The sequence below is a fragment of the Oryx dammah genome, unplaced genomic scaffold (genome assembly GCF_014754425.2).
Source record: "Oryx dammah isolate SB20612 unplaced genomic scaffold, SCBI_Odam_1.1 HiC_scaffold_14, whole genome shotgun sequence".
Taxonomy (NCBI): domain Eukaryota; kingdom Metazoa; phylum Chordata; class Mammalia; order Artiodactyla; family Bovidae; genus Oryx; species Oryx dammah.
Genome location: NW_024070198.1, coordinates 50,092,999 through 50,116,458, shown reverse-complemented (window position 1 = coordinate 50,116,458; position 23,460 = coordinate 50,092,999). Strand labels below are relative to the sequence as shown.

At 60.2% G+C, this 23,460-nt stretch overlaps 2 protein-coding genes across 2 annotated transcripts in view; one reads left to right on the top strand and one right to left on the bottom strand.

Moving 5' to 3' along the window:
• The first annotated feature begins 778 nt into the window (after window positions 1-778).
• Window positions 779-1,234, top strand: LOC120873659 (ubiquitin-like protein FUBI). The gene has a single exon (XM_040254457.1). It carries the CDS (start codon window positions 815-817, stop codon window positions 1,232-1,234), a length of 420 nt encoding a protein of 139 aa, XP_040110391.1. The 5' UTR covers window positions 779-814.
• A 4,417-nt stretch (window positions 1,235-5,651) lies between these two features.
• Window positions 5,652-23,460, bottom strand: part of KNDC1 (kinase non-catalytic C-lobe domain containing 1) — a 53,520-nt gene continuing 35,711 nt past the window's right edge. The window contains exons 18-30 of the mRNA XM_040254456.1: window positions 19,918-20,011; window positions 19,738-19,835; window positions 19,386-19,606; window positions 16,678-16,791; window positions 16,025-16,172; window positions 15,777-15,956; window positions 15,111-15,317; window positions 14,767-14,849; window positions 14,404-14,554; window positions 10,085-10,207; window positions 9,956-10,015; window positions 9,196-9,353; window positions 5,652-7,279 (exon numbers count right to left, since the gene is read on the bottom strand). Of these exons, the coding sequence (XP_040110390.1) occupies window positions 7,048-7,279; window positions 9,196-9,353; window positions 9,956-10,015; window positions 10,085-10,207; window positions 14,404-14,554; window positions 14,767-14,849; window positions 15,111-15,317; window positions 15,777-15,956; window positions 16,025-16,172; window positions 16,678-16,791; window positions 19,386-19,606; window positions 19,738-19,835; window positions 19,918-20,011 (1,869 nt within the window). The 3' untranslated portion in view covers window positions 5,652-7,047. The remainder of the gene's footprint in view (window positions 7,280-9,195; window positions 9,354-9,955; window positions 10,016-10,084; window positions 10,208-14,403; window positions 14,555-14,766; window positions 14,850-15,110; window positions 15,318-15,776; window positions 15,957-16,024; window positions 16,173-16,677; window positions 16,792-19,385; window positions 19,607-19,737; window positions 19,836-19,917; window positions 20,012-23,460) is intronic.

The following is a 23,460-nucleotide window of genomic DNA, read 5'->3' as shown; positions in this document are numbered from 1 at the left end:
GCCAAAGTATTGCAGCTTCACCTTCAGCATCAGTCCTTCCAGTGAGTATTCAGGACTGATTTCTTTTCAGATTGACTGGTCTGATCTCTCTGCCATCCACGGGACTCTCGAGGCTTTTCCAGCACCACGGTTTGAAAGCATCAGTTGTTAGATGCTCAGCCTTCTTTATGGTTCAACTCTCACATCCATACCCGACTACTGGAAAATCGATGTCTTTGACTAGACAAACCTTTGTTGGCAGTGTGATGTCTCTGCTTTTTAATATGCTGTCTAGGTTTGTCAAAGCTTTTCTCCCAAGGAACAAGCATTTTTAAATTTCATGGCTGCAGTCACCATCTGCAGTGATTTTGGAGCCCAAGAAATTAAAAGCTGCAGCTGTTTCCACTTTCCCCCCATCTATTAACCATGAAGTGATGGGACCGGATGCTGTGAAAGAGGAGAGTGAAAAAGCTGGTTTAAATGTCAACATTAAAAAAAAACTAAGATCACATCATCTGCATATCCAATGTCAGCATTTCTCCCAGCAGTCTTGATTCCAGCTTGTGATCCATCCAGCTTGGCATTTCCCATGATGTGTTCTGCACAAAAGTTCAGTAAGCAGGGTGACATAAGTATGCAGCCTTGATGTGCTTCTTTCCCAATCTGGAACCAGTCCGTTGTCCTATGTCTGGTTCTAACTGTTGCTTCTTGACCTGCACACAGGTTTCTGGGGAGGCAGAGTAGTCTAGTATTCCCATCTCTTTAAGAATTTCGCAGCTCTCTCTTGACTCCATCTTCGCAGTAACGGCAGTGGTGTCTGTGATCTAGTTCCAACATGCAGCTTTTTGCGCCCAGGAGCTACACACTCCAGGTGACCGACCCGGAGACCGCTGCCCAGAACACGGCTCAGGTAGCCTTGTTGGAGGGCATCTCTCCAGAAAATCAAGTTCTGCTCGTGGCGGGCACACACCCAGAGGATGAGACTACCCCGGGCCGGTTTGAGGTGGAGGCTCTGAGCACTCTGGAAGTAGCTGGCTGCTTGCTTGGAGGTAAAGCCCATGGTTCCCGCCGGGCCCATGCTAGGAAAGCCAGAGGTCAGACTCCCAAGGTGGCCAAACAGGAGAAAAAGAAGACAGGCCAGACCGAGAGGCACAGGCCGTGCAACCAGTGCTTTGCCAGCGTTGTTTCCACCTGTGGCAAGGAGAAGGGCCCCGGTGCCAACTCTTCAGTCCTTCGTAATCTTGACCTTCTCTAATAAAGCCGCTTAGTCCAATCCAAAAAATAAAATTTCCACAGTTTGTTGTGATCCACACAGTCAAAGGCTTTTGGGTAGTCAGTGAGGCAGAAGTAGATATTTTTCAGAAATTCTCTTGCTTTTTCTTTGATCTGGTGGATGTTGGCTTTTTGATCTCTGGTTTCTCTGCCTTTTCTAAATCTAGCTTGTACATCTGGAAGTTCCTAGCTCATGTTCTGTTGAAGCCTACCTTGAAGGATTCTGAGCATTGCCTTGCTAGTGTGTGAAATGACTGCAATCGTACAGTAGTTTGAACATTCTTTGGCGTTGCCCTTCTTTGGGATTGGAGTGAAAAAGTGACCCTTTCCACTCCTGTGGCCACTGCTGAGTTTTCCAAATTTGCTGGCATATTGAGTGCAGCATTTCGACAGCATCATCTTTTAGGATTTGAAATAGCTCAGCTCGAATTCCATCACCTCCATTAGCTTTGTTTGCAGTGACACTTCCTAGGGCCTGCTTGACTTTCACACTCCAAGATGCCTGGCTCTAGATGAGAGATCACACCCTCACAGTTATCCGGGTCATTAAGACCTTTCTTGTACAGATTTTTGGTGTATTCTTGCCACCTCTTCTTAGTATCCTCTGCTTCTGTTAGGTCCTTGCTGTTTCTGTCCTTTCTTGAGCCCATCTTTGCATGAAATGTTCCCTTGGTTTCCTCAGTTTTCTTGAAGAGATCTCTAGTCATTGCCATTCTATTGTTTTCCTCTATTTCTTTGTATTGATCACTGAGGAAGGCTTTCTTATCTCTCCTTGCTACTCTGGAACTCTGCATTCAGTTAGCTATATCTTTCCCCTTTTCTTCTTTGCCTTTCTCTTCTCTTCGTAAAGCCTCCTGGACAACCACTTTCCTTCTTGCATTTCTTTTTCTTGGGAGTGGTTTTGCTCACCGCCTTCTGTACAGTGTTACAAACCTCTGTCCCTAGTTCCTCAGGAACTTTGCCTACACCAGATCTAATCCCTTGAATCTATTTGTCACCTCCACTGCCTAATCATAAGGGATTTGATTTGGGTCACAGCTAAATGGTCTAGTAGTTTCCCCTACTTTCTTCAATTTAAAACTGATTTTTGCAATAAACAGCTCCTGATCTGAGCCACACTCAGCTCCAAATCTTGTTTTTGCTGAGCTTCTCCATCTTCAGCTGCAGAGAACAGAGTCAGTCTGATTTCAGTGCTGACTATCTGGAGACGCCCATGTATAGCACCATCTCTTGTGTTGCTGGAAGAGGGTGTTCGCTGTGACCGTGTATTCTCGGCAAAACTCTGTTGCCCTGTTTCATTTTGTACTCCAAGGCCAAACTTGCCTGTTATTGCAGATACCTCTTGACTTACTGCTTTTGCATTCTAATCCCCTGTGGTGGAAAGGACGTTTTTGTTTGCTGTTCGTTCTAGGAGGTCCTGTAGGTCTTCATGGAACTGCTTGACGTCGGCTTCAGCATCAGTGGTCGGGGCACAGACCTGGATTACTGTGATACCGAATGGTTTGCCTTGGAAACAAACCGAGATCATTCTGTCGTTTTTGAGACTGCACCCAAGCACTGCATTTTGGACTCTTAATTGACTCTGAGGGCTACTCCATTTCTTCTAAGGGATTCTTCTCACAGTAAATATAATGGTCATCTGAATTAAATTCTCCCTTTGGTGTCCATTTTGATTCTTAGACTCCTTCAGTTCAGTTCAGTTCAGTCGCTCAGTCGTGTCTGACTCTTTGCGACCCCATGAATCGCAGCACGCCAGGCCTCCCTGTCCATCACCATCTCCCAGAGTCCACCCAAACCCATGTCCATCGAGTCCGTGATGCCATCCAGCCATCTCATCTTCGGTCGTCCCCTTCTCCTCCTGCCCCCAATCCCTCCCAGCATCAGAGTCTTTTCCAATGAGTCAACTCTTCGCATGAGGTGGCCAAAGTACTGGAGTTTCAGCTTCAGCATCAGTCCCTCCAATGAACACCCAGGGCTGATCTCCTTTAGGATGGACTGGTTGGATCTCCTTGCAGTCCAAGGGTTTCTCAAGAGTCTTCTCCAACACCACATATCAAAAGTATCAGTTCTTTGGCACTAAGCTTTCTTCACAGTCCAACTCTCACATCCATACATGACCACAGAAAAAACCATAGCCTTGACTAGATGGACATTTGTTGGCAAAGTAATATCTGCTTTTCAATATGTTATCAAGGTTGGTCATAACTTTCCTTCCAAGCAGTAAGCGTCTTTTAATTTCATGGCTGCAGTCACCATCTGCAGTGATTTTAGAGCCCCCCCAAATAAAGTCTGACACTGTTTCCCTATCATTCTGCCATAAAGTGATGGGACCAGATGCCATGATCTTCGTTTTCTGAATGTTAAGCTTTAAGCCAACTTTTTCACTCTCCTCTTTCACTTTCATCAAGAGGCTTTTTAGTTCCTCTTCACTTTCTGCCATAAGGGTGGTGTCATCTGCATATCTGAGGTTCTTGATATTTCTCCCAGCAATCTTGATTCCAGCTTGTGTTTCTTCCAGTCCAGCATTTCTCATGATGTACTCTACATAGAAGTTAAATAAGCAGGGTGACAATATACAGCCTTGATGTACTCGTTTTCCTATTTGGAACCAGTCTGTTGTTCCATGTCCAGTTCTAACTGTTGCTTCCTGACCTGCATATAGGTTTCTCAAGAGGCAGGTCAGGTAGTCTGGTATTCCCATCTCTTTCAGAATTTTCCACAGTTTATTGTGATCCCCACAGTCAAAGGCTTTGGCAAAGTCAATAAAGCAGAAATAGATGTTTTTCTGGAACTCTTGTTTTTTTGATGATCCAGCGGATGTTGGCAATTTGATCTCTGGTTCCTCTGCGTTTTCTAAAACCAGCTTGAACATCTGGAAGTTCACGGTTCACGTACTGCTGAAGCCTGGCTTGGAGAATTTTGAGCATTACTTTACTAGCATGTGAGATGAGTGCAATTGTGCGGTAGTTTGAGCATTTTTTGGCACTGCCTTTCTTAGACTGCTTGGTGTGGGATAATTCTAAATCTCCACTGGGTTATACAGACGGCAAAGAGTGCCTGGTGTCTTTCTCGGCCCCGGAGCTTGGGCAGCGCTGAGAAGTCGGTGGCTGCACGGCCCTGCTGACTAGGCTGCGGTGCAGCAGGCCCTCTGCTCGCAGCCGTGGGCCCCAGCTGCGTTTGGTCTCCCTGTGCTCTCAGTCTGCCCCCGTGGTCCTCTCTAGACCTTTTTCCCCACGTACTTGACACTTTGAGGAGACTGGTGGGTATTTTGAGGCTTGCCCCTCAATTTGGGTTTGTCTAGTGTCTTCTCATGATTAGACCGGGGCTCGAGGGCCTGGGATGAGACCCCAGAAGTGACGTGCCATCTGCTTAGTGTGACCCTCCTCTGCAGTTAGGGTGAAGCCTGCGTCTCCCCACTGTGAGGGCACCCTCCTCCTGTCCTGCCCCGCGGGGGCCAGTCGCCAGGTGCCCCCAACACCAGCTGCACCTCCCGGGAGCCCGTTCGGGTTCCCCCGGGTATTCCTGTTTCTCGTTCAGCGGTCCGCTGACGCCGGTAAGGGCTCAGACTTGGACCCTCCTCCTGGCCCACAGCCCGTCACTGTCATGCGTGGGGCGCACGTGGTCGGCTCTGGCTGTGGGAGCAGCTCTTTCCCTCTTGTCCTGTGTCCCCTTCCTCCCTTTAGCTCCTCACTCATCTGCTCTACTTTCCCCGCCCCAGCCCTGGAAGCAGCCGTTTAGCTGTTTTCCTTTTTTTTTTTTTGGAGACCTGAATGTTATCTGGAAACCAAGATTTGGGGTGTCGGTGCTTTAGGGGCTGTGGTTTGGGGGGCATTTCTGCTCCCCAGGGGATGTTTGGTGATGTCTGGAGAGTTGTGGGTTCCCACCGCTGTGAGGTGGGGGAGCGATGCTGCTGGCATCTGGAGGGCAGAGCCCAGAGATGCCAAGAAGACCTCCAGGCTTGGGCGGCCCCACAGCAGAGAGACCCCCGCCCTGCGGTGCCTGCCAGCCCCGAACCGCAGCAGCAGGACCTTTCCTGGTGGTGACCGGTCCGGGGCACCCCTCAGTCCCCCTGCGAGGACAAGCTGGCCGTCCAACCTGTGGGCTGTGGGCGAGGTCTGGGTGGCCGGGCCCTGGGATGGCAGGGTTTGTGGTGGGCAGGCTGGGGCTGTGGTGCCCAGAGGCCTCCGCGGGTGGCAACTGTGGGAGGCCGGCCGTCTCCTCCGGAGGCAGCTCGCGGGCCCTGGGGTGTGGGGCTCAGTCCTGGGGCTGCCTTGCGCCCGGCTTGTCACCCAGGATGATTGCCGCCCGCCCTCACGAGCAGCTCTGGAGACGTCGTTGTGGCTGTGGGGAGCCCCCTGTGACCTGCGGGGCGGACAAAGTGCGGGAGCCGTGGGCGGCCGTCTTGGTAGAAACGGCTTTATTAGAAATTGGAGTGCGCGAGCGCGACATGCAGGCGGGCGCGCGGGGGCCGAGGCGGCTGCTCCCGGGGCAGAGCCGGTCCGGCAGGAGTGCGTGTTCCCGCGGCCGCTGAGCTTGCCGAGTTCAGTGCTGAAAACCCAGGAGTTCATCTGCAGAACCGAATTCTCACATGAAAGCCAGGTCAGGGCCAGGCGTGCCGCACGCCTGTCGTATTTCACGTACGCAGGAGCCAGGTGTCGGGAATGAATATATGTGGGAAAACACCCTGACGGGAGAAATTCAGCGTTTTATCAGGTCATGGTTTTCCTTGTAATACTACTAGCTGGTTGCGCCAAAGAATCACTAATCCTAAAACTCAAAAGAGGAATCCCGGGTCTCGCGGCCATTTGCAACATACGGACGCTGGTGCCTGGGACGGTCCGGGGCGCTGGCCTCCCTGCCGTGGGTGTGTGAGGCCCAGCCCTGGTCCCCAAGCCGCCAGCCGAGCACGTCCTGCCTGCGCTGGGCAAGGCGACACCAGCAGGCCGGTGGAAACAGCCCTGGGGAGCGCTCAGTGCCCCCGAGGCGGCAGGCAGCCAGCCGTGGGAGGCAGGCGCGGGGGTGTGTGTCGCATGCATGGGTGCTGAAGGCGTCCGGGACCACCCCCCAGGCGCCCCCCACCCAGCGGGGTCGCAGAGGGGCCGCTGAGGCCCTCTTGGCTTTGGAGCTGCCGTCTGAGTCCTGCACCCTTGGACGCGGGGCCTCAGCACAGGGGGGCCCGCCCCATGGGGCAGTGCTCTCAGCGGCGGGCGGCGGGCACCGGGGCCATGGGGCACGGGGAGCGGCCGGTGGGAGCTGCCAGTCACTGGCGGGCAGCAGGGGGCTGGCCGGGGTGAAGGCTGCGAGGCTCGGGCACCCCCACCCCCAGGGCAGGGTGAGCAGCCAGCGCTTGGGGCAGAGGGCGGGGTGTCTGGCAAGGGATCTGTGAGCCCAGGGCTGCGCTGCGGCCCCCGGAAGCCTCAGGGCTTCACACGGAAGGTTCCAGAACCCTTGGAATCTGTCGTTAGCAGGGGGACCAGGGGTCCGTCTTGGCCCTCCGTCATGGCAGAGACAGGCAGACTCACGCAAACATTGCTCGGAGGCACCCGGGTTACAGTCCAAGGGGTGCGGGGCTCTGGGGGCAGGCCGGGCAGAAGCTGTTCGTCTGAGAAACGTAATGAGCGTCCGGGGGTCAGCTCCTGGGAGCCTACTCACCCCGGTCTGGTTTACATCTTACATCTTTAAATTTCACAGTCAGCCTCCCGGTGCCATCTCCAGGTCTTTCTGAGTTGCACTCCCATCCGACGCCCCTCCTGGGCCACGGCGGGGTCCCCGTCCACCCCTGGCCTGCCGCCTCTGCTACTGGAACGTGGCTCTCATCCTCCGCAGCTTGTCCTGGATCTTCCGGGAGTGCTTCTCGCTGGCCGCCTGCCGGGGGCCCGCCCCGCTGTCCGCCGCCAGCACAGTGATGTCGGCCCCGCTGAAGCGGGCGATTCTCTGCTTGAGCTGAGACTGCAACTTGGGGTCGGGGGCGAACGTGTAGGGGTTCTCCTGGAACGCGTGGACCTGGCTCGCCACCTTGGCGATGTTTCTGTGTCGGGAAGAAATGGGACCGTGAGTTTGCGTGCGTCTCAGGGGCGGTGTTGCAGCTGGTGGGCACTGGCCAGTCCCAGCCCGGCCGCATCAGAGTTCAGACCACGAGGGGCCAGTCTGCTGTTCATTCACAGGCCAGACCTCGTTTCAGGGCCCAGGCATGTTTGTCCACCTGCCCTGCGTCTGTCCATCCCTCCCTCCCTCCGTCTGTCCGTCCACCTTTCATTCCACAAACGCTGACTGGAGATGCGCTGTGTGAGGCCCAGTCAGTGCTGAAGTCCCCACAATAAGGAAGCGTGAGGCAGCCCGAGGCGGCGGATGAGTGCTTGCGGGCTGGTCCATCCGGGCGGGTTCGGTGCTCTGCGCTCTGCCCCAGCCCCGTTCAATGACGTGGCGCCCAGGGAACCGTCCACGCGGGGAGCCAGCATCTGCCTTCCAGAACTGGGCGTCAGGCGGCGGCTGGCACTCCACCGGGTGTCATCCGGAAAACGGGGGCCTCTGAGCTGCAGGCCTTGGTTCTGCCCGGGGAGGCTGTGGGCCCCAGACACATGTGCCCACCCTGGTTTTGGGTGAAGACGCGGTGTGTTCCATGCGAATGCCTCCGTTGTTGAGGAGACAGGTGTGCAAACACACGCACCCGTGAACCGCGTCAGGAGGAGCACACGCGAGCAGAGCCTGGCCAGGCCCTTTCTGGACTGTGGCCTTCCCTCAGTGCCCACTTCCCCTCTGATCGCCGTGGACCTCTTGCAGTTAAGGATGCCTTGTGGATAATAGTGTTATCTCTAAACTACTGTTTTCAGGGACTGAAGGGGTCTCGCAGGCACAGGTGGAAATGTTGGGCTCCGTGCCCCCTGGGCCCTGCTCACAAAGCGAGGCTGCTGTCCTTGACCCCGAGGAGGCTGGACCAGCCCCCACCTGACTGCAGTGTGAACGGTGCAGGCGGGGCAGGGCGGGGAGGACGGAGTTGTGGGAGGGGGCGCTCCTTGCAGACCGGCTGGCCCTGAGCTGGAGGCAGCATGGGCCTGGGGCGCTGTGGAGGGGCGATGTGGCCGGGAGCCCCTGGAGAGGCTGGCCTGGGCCTGGATGCTGAGGGATCTGGTGCCGCACAGGCTGAAGTGGGCAGTGACCCTCTTTGGGGGTGTCTGAGTCACTGGTGGGGTCACGGGGAAGGTGGTCGCAAACAGCACCCAGTCTGTGCCTCCTGGTGGGTCCCCAGGGGTGTCGGCAGCTGAAGGGGCGGGGGCCTGACCAGGGGTCCAACAGGAGAGCAGAGGCGGGACAGAGGGAAGAGGCAGCTTCTAGGGGCTGGGGGGCGGCTGCACAGAGGTGGGGTTCAGGGTGTGCCTGCTCTCCCAACAGGAAGGGAGGTCGCAAAGACCTTCGACCTTGGGGCAGTGTTTGGGGCCATGGATGCCAGCAGTGTGGGAAATGTTTACCCCGTACTTGTGGAGGAGGAGGCGGCTGGGGGTCACCTGGAGGGAGCGTGTAGCAGCCTGGGCCAGGGCGAGGGCCAGGTGGGGGCATTCTGGTCCAGGCCTCAGAGGAGCAGGAGGGATGGGGAGACCCCGCACCTGGCTGGCTTGCCTGTGGGCCCCTCACCTGCTTGCTCACCTGTGGGCCCCTCACCTGCTTGCTCACCTGTGGGCCCCTCACCTGAGCTTGCTCACCTGTGGGCCCCTCACCTGGCTGGCTCACCTGTAGGCCCCCTCACCTGGCTGGCTCACCTGTAGGCCCCCTCACCTGAGCTTGCTCACCTGTGGGCCCCTCACCTGAGCTTGCTAACCTGTGGGCCCTTCACCTGGCTGGCTCACCTGTGGGCCCCTCACCTGGCTGGCTCACCTGTGGGCCCCCTCACCTGAGCTTGCTCACCTGTGGGCCCCCTCACCTGAGCTTGCTCACCTGTGGGCCCCTCACCTGAGCTTGCTCCACCGGTGGGCCCCGTTGGTCATGGTGAAGCCTCCTGTCTCCAGCTGCTGTATGTGCATTGCCAGCAGGTGGGCTGAGGGCAGGGTGGGCTGGGCCCTGAGGCGCCGTCCTTCCATCAGACACAGGCTGTCGCTCTTCAGGAAGACCTGGGACCCAGATGGGCATGGGGTGAGCAGGGGCGAGGGGGCATCCCTGGTGCCCAGCAGGGCTGGCCAGTGCCATTTGGTGCATGGGGCACCACACCCCAATTTGCCATCCAATTCAAAATGCCCCTTGGCTCCCGGGCTGGGGGTCCAGGCTCTGCAGCGTGTGGGCACAGGAGGAACACTGACCCCCCAGAAGGACATGTGCTTCCTGCTGCTGAGGTGCTGGCTCCAGAAGCGCGCTGAGGACCCCCCACCCTAACAAGATAGCGGCGGGCCCCCAGCTGCTGTCAGCCAACGGCACACGGGAGCCCTCCCACTCGCAGAGCTGGGCCTGGGCTGGACACAGGCTGCCCCTGGCGCTTTGGCCCGTCAGCCAGAGGCTGTGTCCTCGCCGACCGTCTCTCTCTCTCTCTCTCTCTCTCTCTCTCTCTCTCTCGAGGGGCAGCCAGGAGGCGGTGGGCTTGGACACCTGCACCCCCAGCGGGAGTCAGACCCATGAGGCACAGTCGGCAGGCAGGGCTCCTGCCTCTGCCCATCCCGCCACCCGTCACCTGCCGCCCCTGGGGGGACGTGAGCTCCCGGGAGCTCGGGCACACCGGTACCTCCACAGCTTTCAGCTCCTCCATCACCTCCGCTATCTTCGCGGGCAGAATTCTCCAGGCCTAGAGTAAAAGCGCGGGTGAAACCCCGGCCCCGCAGGGGCCCCCTGCCCGGCCGCGTGGGGGACCCACCGCACACTGGCGCACGGCCACGTGCTCCAGGCCGCCCAGAATCTGCATGGCCGTGGCGAAGTTCCTCCGCTCGTAGCAAGACTTCGCGATCAGCAGAAACTTGGAGAGCAGGGTCACCTGCAGCTGAAACCGGAGAACGAGACACTCACATCCTGAGCTCTGAGGGGCGCGGGGCAGGGTCGGCGTCGGGGTGGGCGGAGCGGGCGGCCCACAGGGACGGGCACAGAGGCAGGCCAGGTGCTTACTGTGCCCTGGACAAACCTCGGCTCAGGACAGACAGGGGCAGCAGGGCACGCCCGGGAAGGGGGCAGGGGCACCCACAGGGAGCCATGGCAGCGTCCCCTCTGCCTGGCCAGCGGGACGGGGCTGTGGTGCCTGCTTCCACGGGGTCGCTGGTCCGCAGGGGAGAGCGCTGGGTCGGCCGGAACCCCAGCACCGCCCCCCATCCCTGAGGGAGCCTCTGCCCACGGCCCAGTGCACGGCCCCTCAGTCAGTGCTTGGATTTCACATGATTGCGGTGACTTGGAAGATTCTGGAGGGTTTCAGCCACACCCCGCGGACCGCCGCCACGGCCAGCGCCATCCTTCCAGGGGGGACACCACCTGCAACCCCACTACACACCCTGCTGCTGTGCTTGGCCGGTGCCTGGGTCCCCGGGACGGCCCGGGGGTCACTCAGCACGTGACCGCCCCCTGCCTGGCGTGAGAGCAGTTACACGCCTGCTTCTCCCGTTGACGTCTTTTTCTTCGCAGGTCTGGACAGACGCAAAGCAGGACCCCCAGCCACTGCAGGCAGAGCTGCCCCACACGGGGGCCGGCCTCGGATGCTGGGGTCTTGTGGCGGTCTCCTCGGGCGGCCGGCCTCTCTCCCCCGCACCAGGCTCAGCACCGTGGCCTGTGTCCCCGGCTGTCCCCACGTGGGGCTGAGTGACACGCCCTGGCATGGGCGGCGGGCTGCACGGTTGGTCCATTCGCCGTTGGTGGACACGGGGTGGCCTCCTTGTCTCAGCTGCTGTGCTCTGTGACTTCTGCACCCACTGCTGAAGCCACAGGCCTCATTTCCCTTTGTTCCCACCGTTACTCGTCTAAAACGGGGGCTTGCCTGGTGGCTCTGCTGGTGAAGAATCTGCCTGCGATGCAGGAGACCTGGGCTCAACCTTGGGTTGGAAAGATCTCCCGGAGAAGGGGAACGCTGCCCACTCCAGTGTTCTGGCCTGGAGGGTTCCATGGACTGTGCAGCCCCTGGGGTCGCAGAGAGGCGGACGCGACCGAGCGGCTCCCACTGTCAGACACGCCACTGCTTCCCTTTCTCTATGCCTCTGTGCTCCCGCGTCCCCAGGGGTGGGATCTGAACAGGATGTGCTGCCACCTGAGGGCTTTTGTTCAGTTCAGTCACTCAGTCTTTGCGACCCCATGGACCACAGCACGCCAGGCTTCCCTGTCCATCACCAGCTCCTGAAGCTTGCACAAACTCACGTCCATCGAGTCGGTGATGCCACCCAGCCATCGCATCCTCTGTCGTCCCCTTCTCCTCCTGCCCCCAATCCCTCCCAGCATCAGGGTCTTTTCCAGTGAGTCAGCTCTTTGCATCAGGTGGCCAAAGTACTGGAGTTTCAGCTTCAACATCAGTCCTTCCAATGAACACCCAGGACTGATCTCCTGTAGGATGGACTGGTTGGATCTGAGTCTTCTCCAACACCACAGTTCAAAAGCATCAATTCTTCAGTGCTCAGCTTTCTTTAGAGTCCAACTCTCACATCCATACATGACTGCTGGAAAAACCAAAGCCTTGACTAGACAGACCTTTGTTGACAAAGTAATGTCTGTGCTTTTTAATATGTTGTCTAGGTTGGTCATAACTTTCCTTCCGAAGAGTAAGTGTCTTAATTTCATGGCTGCAGTCACCATCTGGAGTGATTTGGGAACCCAAAAAGTCAAGTCTGACACTGTTTCCACTGTTTCCCCATCTATTTCCCATGAAGTGATGGGACCAGATGCCATGATCTTCGTTTTCTCAATGTTGAGCTTCAAGCCAACTTTCATTCTCCTCTTTCACTTTCATCAAGAGGCTCTTTAGTTCTTCACTTTCTGCCATAAGGGTGGTGTCTTCTGCATATCTGAGGTTCTTGATATTTCTCCCGGCAATCTTGATTCCAGCTTGTGCTTCCTCCAGCCCAGTGTTTCTCATGATGTACTCTGCATAGAAGTTAAATAAGCAGGGTGACAATATACAGCCTTGACGTACTCCTTTCCTGATTTGGAACCAGTCTGTTGTTCCATGTCCATTTCTGACTGTTGCTTCCTGACCTGCATACAGATTTCTCAGGAGGCAGGTCAGGTGGTCTGGTATTCCCATTTCTTTCAGAATTTTCCACAGTTTATTGTGATCCACACAGTCAAAGGCTTTGGCGGAGTCAGTAAAGCAGAAACAGATGTTTTCCTGGAACTCTTGCTTTTTTGATGATTCATTGGATGTTGGCAATTTGATCTCTGGTTCCTCTGCCTTTACCAAATCCAGCTTGAACATCTGGAAGTTCACAGTTAACGTACTGTTGAAGGCTGGCTTGGAGAATTTTGAGCACTCCTTTGCTAGTGTGTGATGAGTGCAATTGTGTGGTAGTTTGAGCATTCTTTGGCATTGCCTTCAAGATTGGAATGAACACTGACCTTTTCCAGTCCTGTGGCCACGGCTGAGTTTTCCAAATTTGCTAACAGACTGAGTGCAGCACTTTCACAGCATCATCTTCCAGGATTTGAAACAGCTCAACTGGAATTCCATCACCTCCACTAGCTTTGTTCATAGTGATGCTTTCTAAGGCCCACTTTACTTCACATTCCAAGATGTCTGGCTCTAGGTGAGTGATCACACCATCGTGATTATCTGGGTCACGAAGATCTTTTTTTTTTTTTTTGTATAGTTCTGTGTATTCTTGCCGTCTCTTCTTAATATCTTCTGCTTCTGTTAGGTCCATACCATTTCTGTCCTTTATCGAGCCCATCTTTGCATGAAATGTTCCCTTGGTATCTCTAACTTTCTTGAAGAGATCTCTAGTCTTTCCCATTCTGTTGTTTTCCTCTATTTCTTTGCACTGATCACCGAGGAAGGCTTTCTTATCTCTCCTTGCTATTCTTTGGAACTCTGCATTCAGATGGGTGTATCTTTCCTTTCCTCCTGTGCTTTTCGCCTCTCCTCTTTTCACAGCTGTTTCTAAGGCCTCCCCAGCAGCCGTTCTGCCGTTTTGCTTTTCTTTTTCTTGAGGATGATTTTGATCACCGCCTCCTGTACAATGTCAGGAACCTCTGTCCATAGTTCATCAGGCACTCTATCTATCAGATCTAGGCCCTTAAATCTATTTCTCACTTCCACTGTATAATCATAAGGGATTTGATTTAGGTCACACCTGAATGGTCTAGTGGTTTTCCCTACTTTCTTCAGTTTAAGTCTGAATTTGGCAGTAAGGAGTTCATGACCCGAGCCACAGTCAGCTCCCGGTCTTGTTTTTGCTGACTGTACAGAGCTTCTCCATCTTTGGTTGCAAAGAATATAATCACTCTGATTTTAGTGTTGGCCATCTGGTGAGGTGTGTGTGTAGAGTCTTCCTGTTACATCCTCTGGCTCAGCTTTTGAGTTCTGACCGTTTTCTGAGAGCAGAGTCTACGTGTCGAAATCCGTCTCCGGTTGTCCTGACGGCGTGGGGACCGCGTTGCAGGCTCGATCAGCACGTCCGCCCAGCGCGCGCTCCCTCATCCCTGCCCCGTGCTGTCCCTGCAGACGTCACGCTGCCCCGCGAACAGCCCTCCCTGCGTCCTCCGCTCACAGTGACTGGCGCGGTTCCCTGGCCATCGCCCCGGGTGGGGCTGGAGATAGCTCTGGCCTGCACCCGGGGCACCGATGCCCCCCCACGACCCCCCAAAGCACTTGGAGGCCTGTGTGATGCCCTTGATGGGGTGAGCGGAAAGTTGCAGGTTGGTGTCGCTCAGAAGGACGTCGAGGATTGGAGCAGATGGGGGCGAGGGCAGGCTCCCAGTGCCCACGTCCTGGCACAAGTGAGGAAGGGTCAGTCTGTCAGCTAATAAACCTCTGAAGTTGGAGGATTCTCCCTGAAAGGGGAAAGACTGGGGAACTCTGCGTGTGTTGGTGGGCCTTGGGGCTTCATCACTGGTCGGGGGTGGAGGCCGGGGAACCGCCGGGGCCTGCCTGCTCCAGGGGCTTCAGCTTGGGACGCTTCCGTGCACCCCCAGCAGAGGGGCTCGCCCAGGGAGGTGCCCTCACCGCTGGCACCCCCACCCTGTGCTGGGGCCGGAGCCTCGGGCACCGACCTTGGAGTTGTGGCTGGTCACGATCTCGGCGGCCACCCAGGTGCTGACATCATCCGCGCTTCTTAAAAGCTGTAAGAGGTATTTGTCCTGGACGTAGTTGGGCAGAAATAAGCTGCTGGTTTTGGCTGACAGAGACTCAGGGGAGCTGGTCCTACGAGAGATGCAGGCAGGGGTCCAGCAGGCCCCAGCCAGAACACGGCAGCGCTCGGGACCCTGAGGAGCGGGGCGGTGCCCAGCCCGGAACCCCAGGGCACTGCCCATTAGCCAGAGTGTCTGCAAAGGCATTTACACCCGGCGGAAATAGCCGGGCGGAGCCCTCAACCCCCTTGGCCACCACAGTGCCCCCAGCTCCGCGACACTCACTTGGGGACCGCTGCACTTTTGTCCGTGACGCCCAGGGCCCGCGAGTTTAAGAAGTGGACGGGGTGGCACTTCTGAAACAGCTCCTGCCAGGGATGAGGACACAGGGCAAGCAGCACCCCGTCTCAGGGCTGGGGCTCTGGGGGCCTCTCCACGCCCACCCGGCGGCGGCAGGGGGTGGGCGGCTGCTGGGCCCGCCCCTGCCGTCGCCTGCCAGGTGGCGGGGCCTGGGTCGGCGGGGGCTGGGGAGGAGCACCTGGGGGCTGACCGCCCACCCAGTTCTAGCAGGAAGGGCCCTGTGCAGGGCAGGGCGCCCCCCGCAGGCCGTGTGGGCCTGGCGCCCCCACCTGCTGGAGCAGCGTCAGCTGGCTGGAGAGCTGCTGGGTGCTGTGCTCGGTCAGGAAGTAGGGCCCCTTCGCGCCGGCCTTGGTGTAGGGCCCGTGGAAGTCCTCCAGGAAGCAGGGCTTGGGCAGGGCCGACGCGACGCTGTACTGGCGCTCCTTGTGGCGGGGTGGCGCCAACCCGCTGCCCCGGGAGAGCCGCCAGGGGAAGCTCTGCAGGGCGGGTCCTTCGGGTCAGGGCGGCCGGCGGCCGGGGGCCCCCAGCCTGACTCAGCTAGAGCCGCAGGGCAGAGCCCTGCCCCCCGCCCGCGGCCACCCTGACCCTGGGATTTCAGCGGCTCCCCTGCGGACGGAGCCGTGCAGTCCGGTGCAGCCTGCACGCGTCATGGTGGGGCCCCCGAGACCCTGCCCCGTCCCGGCCACATCCCACCCTGTCCTTGGCCCAGGGTCAGGGCGGTGGGGCCGTCTGAGCCCCTGACCGGCCCTCGTCCTTGTCCGGGGCTGTGACAGGAAGTGCCTGCCTCACAGGCTGCTGCCCCGGAGCTGCAGGACGGGGTGCGCGTGCGCCTCTGCCCGCCTGCTGCCAATATATAGAGGCGTGCGCGGGCGTCTCTGTGGGTGTCGCCACGCCGTGCGCGGGACTGGTGCCCATCTTCCCGGGAGAGGCCGCACCTTCCGGGAGACGGCGTCCTCCGAGAGCCTCTTACACAGGGCGTTGAGGGGCCTGGCGTCCTCCTCCACCTCCTTGGGGTCCTCCAGGTCCATACCACGCAGGGTGCCCTCGGCCCGCCGCTCACTGCCCACCTCCAGCAGGCCCAGCAGGTGCTCCGCGGAGCCGTCCAGGGGCAGAATCTGGGCAGAAGCACGTGGGGTCACCTACCGCCTCCCAGGGGGTGCGCCGCCCCCGCCGCCCGCCACACCTGGGTGGAGACGTAGTCCTGGAGCCTCCCCAGGAGCCCGGCGTTCCTCGCGAAGTCCACGGCGTAGCAGTCCTCCAGCCAGGCCTGCAGCAGGCACAAGCTCCGCCTGTAGACCTTGGTGAAGGTGGAGGTGGGCTCCTGGTGGGCCCTGGAGGCAGAGGAGGCCTGAGCCGGGCAGGGCCCCCTGCGCCATCCCCAGATGGGACGGGGTGGGGGAGTGTGGCTCTGTCTTTAGAGGGCACCTAAGTCTCACCCCATGCCGCCTGCCCTCCTGGGCACGAGAGGGGCCCGCTGCAGCCACCACCCCCTCCAGCCTGCCCCGAAGTTGGGAAGGTGTCCGGAGCAGTGGGGTGGGCAGGGCCTCTCTGAGTCCCCCCCCGGGGCGCCCAGCCTGAGCTTGTGCGGGCATCTGGGGGCAAGGACAGGCCAGCTCAGAGAGGGCGAGAGCACATCCAGCACCGCCCACCACGCCCTCCTGTGCTGACCCTGCCTGCCGGCTGAGGCCCTTGGGATCCCCCATACATCCTCCAGTCCATGGGGGTCCCACCTTCCTTGCCCCCACCCTGCTTCTCCCCAGTGGGGGCACCAGTGGCCGCTCCTGGCCCGTCTGCACCCCCCTCTCGCCGCTGTCCTTGGCCTGGACCCTGGGGTACCTGGACAGGGTGCTGCTGATGCGGTCCAGCAGGAAGTGTAGGAAGTCGTGGGGACTGCAGAAGTATCGGAAGGTGTACAGGAACTGCTGCACGTAGCCCTCCAGGAAGGCGCCGCTGTGGGGGGGGCGGTCAGTGTGGGCCGGCCGGCACCCGGTCCTGGGGTGTGTGTGGGTGTGAGCGTGTGCAGGGGTGGGTGTGCGTGCAGCGGTGTGTGCAGGTGTGTGTATGGGTGTGAGTGTGCAGGGGTGTGGGTGTGCAGATGAGTGCACGTGTGGGTGTGAGTGTAGGGGTGTGCGTGTGCAGATGAGTGCACGTGCGGGTGTGTGTATGGGTGTGAGTGTGCAGATGAGTGCACATGCGGGTGTGTATGGGTGTGAGTGTGCAGGGGTGAGCGTGTGCAGATGAGTGCATGTGTGGGTGTGTGTATGGGTCTGAGTGTGCAGGGGTGTGCGTGTGCAGATGAGTGCACATGCGGGTGTATGGGTGTGAGTGCAGGGGTGTGGGTGTGCAGATGAGTGCACGTGCGGGTCTGTGTATGGGTGTGTGCAGGGGTGTGGGTGTGCAGATGAGTGCACGTGTGGGTGTGAGTGTAGGGGTGTGAGTGTGCCGATGAGTGCACGTACGGGTGTGTGTATGGGTGTGAGTGTGCAGATGAGTGCACATGCGGGTGTGTATGGGTGTGATGTGCAGGGGTGAGCGTGTGCAGATGAGTGCATGTGTGGGTGTGTGTATGGGTGTGAGTGTGCGGCTCGGTGCAGATGTGAGTGCAGCTGTGTGCACTTGTGCATGAGTGCAGGTGTGTGTGGGGCTGTGTGTGGCTGTGTGCAGAGGTGAATGCACAGGGGTGTGTGGGTGAGTGTGCAGGTGTGTGCACTTGTGAGTGCAGGTGTGCACAGGTAGGTGTGTGGCTGTATTTGTGTGTGTGGGCGTTGGTGTGAGTGTGTGGGTGTGTTTGAGTGCTTACATGTGAACACGAGAGCTCTGTGCTGGAAGCACTGGCTGGACCACCACTTAGAACCAATGAGCCGGGGGTGTGGGGTACTGATCACATTAGAAATTCCTCAACATTTTCAGTCTGAAGACTTTTATATTTCATTTTTTAAAAGGATTTTTTTTTGCCTGTGTTCCCTAAGCAGGGAGCGAGCCTGCGCCCCCTGCATTGGAAGCTTGGGGTCTCCACCACTGGACACCAGGGAGGCCCCTGAAGACTTTCTTAATCTCCATTTTTCAGGCTCTCCCTGTCTCCTTGTAGAAACTGCTAATTCAGAAAGCTGAGCAGGTGCAGGGGCCCTTCCCCAGCTGCAAACCACTGTCAGGAAAGAGGCAGGGGTGGGGCTTGTGGGTCCTCAGCCTCAGGCAGGGCCCCCTCGGGGTGCCCCCAGCGCCAGGAGAGCAAAAAGGAGGTGGGGGTCCAGGAGTGAGGCCCCGGGGCCCGCTGGTCCCTTGCCGGACCCAGCCAGGTGCAGGCGGGGCTGGGCAGCTGGGGTCTGGCTCCCCACAGAGGGGACGCCCTCGTGGGGATGCTGTGCTCACACGTAATACGCACGCCCCATGACACACACACGAGGTCTCCTGGAACAGTTTGGAGGGCTGTGGTGCTGAGTGACACCCCATCCCGCAGGGGAGGCGGATGAGGAGGCCTGAGTTTGAGGGGCAGGCCACTTGGGGAGGGTGACTTGTGGGGGCAGAGACAGCTGCTCCTAGAGGGCCCCTGTCCCCCACTGGCTGTCAACAGCCTCCAGCCCAGAGAAGATCCGAGGGGCTCCGGAGCAGCGTGCTGAGCCCGTAAAAGCCACCCTGGGGTGACGCTCCCACTATCACGTGCGAGGATGTCTGTGTCCAACCCACTTGCGGCTGGGAGGGATGGGCCCTTAAGCAGGCTGCCCAGAGCCTGAGCCCCATGTGGGGCTCATGGGTCAGGGGTGCCTGGGGGCCCTGGGAGTGAGCACCCTGGCCCCTCCCTCCTGCAGGCGAGCCCTTGCGCCCGTGTTATTAGTTGGGGTCCCGTGAGCCTACGGGGCTTCCCCGGTGGCTCAGCAGTAAAGAACCTGCTGCAGTGCAGGAACCACAGGAGATCTGGGTTCGATCCCTGGGTCAGGAGGGTCCCCGGAGGAGGGCATGGCAGCCCACCCCAGTCTTCTTGCCTGGAGAGTCTCATGGACAGAGGAGCCCAGTGGGCTACAGTCCCTGGGGTTGCGTACAGTTGTTGTGACTCAAGTGACTTAGCACTCGTGCACGTGAGCCTAACCCTGCTCACGCCCAGCAGCGCTGTGGAGAGCTGGCTGGGTGCAAGCTGCCTGCAGCTCTGGAGCCCCACGTTGGTTACAGGGCATCCGACCTAGGAAGCTGGGTGCGCTCACGGTGCCTCGGGGGGGTCCGGCTGTGTGGAGTCAGGAGCCCGCCAGGCTGTCAGTCATGGTGGCCGGGTTCCCAGGGGTCTCCTTCAAAGTGCCCCCTGCACCCCTGACCCAGACCCCCAGACCCATGCGTGTGGGTCTGGGCCCCTCAGCCAGGAGCCTGGCCAAGGAGGCCAGTGGGTGCCGACACAGACAAACAGGTTTCTGATGGAAACTCGATACAGGTAGCGTGCAGCCCCGCCTCAGGAGCGCAGGGAGATGCCCGCCTCCTCCACCCCACCCTGGGCCTGTGCCCCCTGGTCTACGGGAGCCCGGGGGGCACAGGGTCCCAGGGTCGCCCCCGGGCCGCACCTGGAGTACAGGTAGGCCATGAGCCCCAGCGGGGTGCCAGCCTGCAGGATGCGCGCCTTGGGCTGCCGGCCGCCGCGCGGGTGCTTGCTGACGTTGTAGAAGATGAGGGACGAGGACTCGTCCAGGGGGCTGAAGTCCAGCGTGTCGCAGTGGGCGGCCGCGATGTTCACAATCACGGGCAGCGCGCAGGGCTCCAGGCCCCACTGCTCCGCGTACACGACCTGGGGTGCGAGTCAGCGCTATCTGCCTGCCTGGCCGCCCGCTCATCCCATGCCTGAGCTGAGGCAGCCGCTCAGAGGCGGGCGTGTTTCCAGGGGTTTGGCGGGAGGAGCCTCTGGGGGGGGGGCCTTGCCTGGAGGTACTTCTTGGCCAGCCCGAGGAACTGGACCTTGGACCGCATCTCCTCCAGCTGCCCCTTCAGCTTGGACAGCATGGTCTTCACCTCGGAGCCTGGGGGTGGACTCGGTCAGCACGAGGTGCCCGACCTCTCGGGACGCCTGCCCCCAGCCCGGCCCTGGCCCAGCGAGGCTACCTTTGTTCCTCTTCTCCTTCTGTAGGAGCTTCTGGTAGAACTTCAGGGTCTTTCGGAAGTTCCTCTTCTCGATCACGAGCTGCTGCTCCAGCTCCTGAACAGGAAAGAGCCGTGAGCCCCGGGCGCCCGCCCTCGGGTTCAGGGGAGGCAGGCTCGCCCACAGGGCCAAGGCGGGCCTTCGGGATGTCCGCGTCTGCTCAGTGGAACTGGGAGACATCTCAGTAGAGTGGAAAGAACCAGATTCGATGGACTTGTTCAAAACAAGGCAGACAAACGTGTGGTGTCGGTGACCACCAGGCCGCCTGGCCTCCCCGCAGCCACCCAGGAGGAAAGGCGGGCAGAGCGGGGTGGGAGCGTCCACTGCCCTCTGGTCAGAGGGGTTGCCTCCCGGAGAGAACTCCAGGCGCCACGTCACCGGCTGGGGGGACCCGGGCCCACGCCTCTCATGGGTTTCCTTGGTCTCAGGATCGGGCGTGAGTGAGGGTCTGCAGGCACCTGTGGTTCCATGAGGCCCCTCTGTGGCCCCAGACCCACCCACTGAGGCCCCCCCACCACGCATACCACTCCTCAGGACCCCTGTGTGATGTGGGCTGGGCCCCCCATGTGCTCAGCCACCTTGCTTGGGCACGAAGCTCGGACACGGCCAGCATTACAGACCCCGCAAGCCCACCAAGCCAGCCCTGGAGCCACGCGCAGCCCCCTGGAGCCCAGCCCTGGGCTTCTGTGCAGAGCCCCAAGGCAGCAGGGGCGTCAGCCAGGCCAAGACCTTGAGGATAAACGCGTGAACGAGGATTCGCCGGGTGGTTGGTGTGAGCGGGCGTCAGCCCCGTGGGCACCGCCTGGCAGGCACACCGGCGGGCTCGGCCCCAGGCGGGCTCGGGTGGTGGGTCTGCATGAAATACTGAGATTACTTCCTCCCGCCCTAACCCGACCAAGGGTCCTCACAGGATTAAAGGGGCATCCGCTGATTAGACCAATGAACGGGGATGGCCTGAGGCACAGTTCAGGCCCACTGGCCACTGGGTTTACGTGGACCTGAGGTAGACAATAAACAAAACAGGACTCACAAGTTGGAAAACCCAGAAAGTGTGGACAAAGAGAAGACGGAGGGGAACGTCGATCAGTGCCTCCCACCTAAACGCTCGGAGCAAAGCCTTGTTAGGACAGCAAGCTGAGCAGAGACACGCGCAGCCGCAGGCCGCGGTGCAGCGGGCGGACGGCGCCCCCGCGTGGTCAGCGGCGGGAGGTGACCGCGCGTCCTCCGGCGGCCCCGCCCACCCAGGCCTCACACACGCGCGCCTTCTGGGAGCAGATGTGAAATGTGTCCACGGGGTTTTTATGCCTTTTGTGTTTTTCCAAGGCCCCTGTTTGCAACAGACACGATGGGTCTCCAAGTGTGGAGCTGGGGTCAGGGTCACCCGGGTCAAGAGCACAAGTCTTGACCCACCTGCCTGCACTCAGGTTCCCCGGGCATACACCTTCCGGGGGCAGGAAGAAGGGAGAGTACACGGCCACCCGTCTCCCGCCCGGCGCTCCCCCGCCCACTGTGCCCCTCGGGACCGTCCCCTGAGTGCACCGCCTGCAGGGCCACTGTGGGACCCGGCCTGGGAGCCTCCTGGCCGTGGGGTTGCGAGCGAGCAAGCCACAGACAGCAGCCCAGCGCGTCTGGGACCCGAGCTGGTCTCCCGTCCACCCTTAAGGACCACCCTCGTGGGACACGGGGCAGCCAGGCTCATCCATGGTCCAGTCTCCCTCCAGGAGCTGCCATGCCAGGAGAGCCTGGGATTGAGGACAAGGGCCCCAAGGACCCCACCAGGCACCCGCCCAGGAGGCCACAGGCAGCACCCTCCCCAGCCCCAAGCACAGCGAGGGCTGGAAACAGGCTGCCTGTCCTCAGGGGCCCACATTGACATAATGCCACCAGCAATCGTGGCCTGTGACATCCAAGGTTGTGACTTGTGTCAAACATCAGGACACGTAATATACGAGGACGTGACCTGGGGTGTCAGAGGTCATGACCTGTGACACTGGAGTGTGTCACCCATGCCATCAGAGGACTCCCAGGCCAGCCCGCCGCCCTGCCCAGCACCACTGAGTGGGGGCTGCCGGCAGGTCCACGTGGAGCTGCCTCTGACCGGGCCACGTCCTCCTGGCCCCACCGCCCAGTGGCCCTCGTCTGGGGTCCCATCTCTTGGTCCAGCTGAGATCAGCGAGACAGCAGTGTTGGTGGGACGCTGTGGGTGCCTGGGCTCAGAGTTGAGGGGTGCCAGGGAAGCCCACACGGTTCGGGGACCCCCACCCCAGGGTCTCTCCTCTTAGATTCAGTTACGGTGCGTGTGGGGTTTCCCAGGTGGCGCAGTGGCAAAGAGCCCACCCACCGGTGCGTGAGGCAGGAGTCCCTGGGTGGGGAGACCCCTGAAGGAGGGCGTGGCAGCCCACTCCAGTGTTCCTGCCTGGAGAGTCCCATGGACAGAGGGGCCTGGCGGGCCACAGCCCCTGGGGTCGCAGAGCCGGGCACGACTCAGCACACACACAGTGCGTGGCTGCCGAGAGCACAAGAGGCTGCTGGCTCTCCGGGACTGAGGCCTGCCGGGCTCTTCCTCTCCTGGCACTGCGTAGCCAGGTGGGGACACCCAGGAAGGTGTGGCTGGACGGTGCTGAGGCTTGCGGCGCGGGGCTGCAGGGGGTGGGGAGGGCGGTAGTGGGGTGCCCGGCCGCTGGCCGCTCCCTCCTGTCTGCCCCCTGGGGCCCACCCTGCGTGGCTGTGGCCCAGGTGGGAGCCTGGTCACTCAGGAGGGGAGATGCCCTCCGGGTCAGGGCTCCTGGTCGTGGAGGGGCAGACCCCCAGTGACAGGGCAGAGACCTGGGGTTGGGAGCTCTGTGGGGCTGCCCTGCACGTGGGCTGGCCAGGCCTGGGTGCTCCCATCCAGGACCTGCTGTCACCCTGCTGACCTGGGAGGAGCCGGGGCTGCGCCTGACCTGGAGGGGCACACAGAGTGTGCTGCCCACCAGAGAAGCGACCCTGGGGCCTGGCCGAGCCGACCCGAGCTGACCGCCACGGGCCAGGTGGTTCTCACCTGTCATGCTGACCCTGCTGCCCAAACCCAGCTGTGGTCCCCAGGGCAAGGTGACCTCCTGCCAGCCGGCCCCTGGTGGCCAACAGCCCAAAAGAGAGAAGCTGCTTCCTGCCCCCGAGGTGGGGGATGCACGCACATGAACACAAGCCCCCCGTGGAGGACACACAGTGGGGGTCCCGCCCAGCATGGTGGCCGCGGGAGCAGGTGGGGACTGGGAGCCCTGGCTCGGACACGCCCTCCTGGCCCGCAGCGCCCCCGCCCCCAAGCCGGGACAATCGAGGGGGCCCAGCACCGTCCCCACCTCAAGCGGAGACAACCGCGGGCCGAGCACCACCGTCCCCCAAGCCGGGACAAGCGCGGCCGAGCACTGTCCCCCAAGCAGGGACAAGCGCGGGCCGAGCACCACCGTCCCCCAAGCCGGGACAAGCGCAGGGCTGAGCACCGTCCCCCAAGCAGGGACAAGCGC

Bases quoted from the DNA above. Each gene is read 5' to 3' on its own strand.
- LOC120873659 (XM_040254457.1), top strand. From the start codon at position 815: ATGCAGCTTTTTGCGCCCAGGAGCTACACACTCCAGGTGACCGACCCG.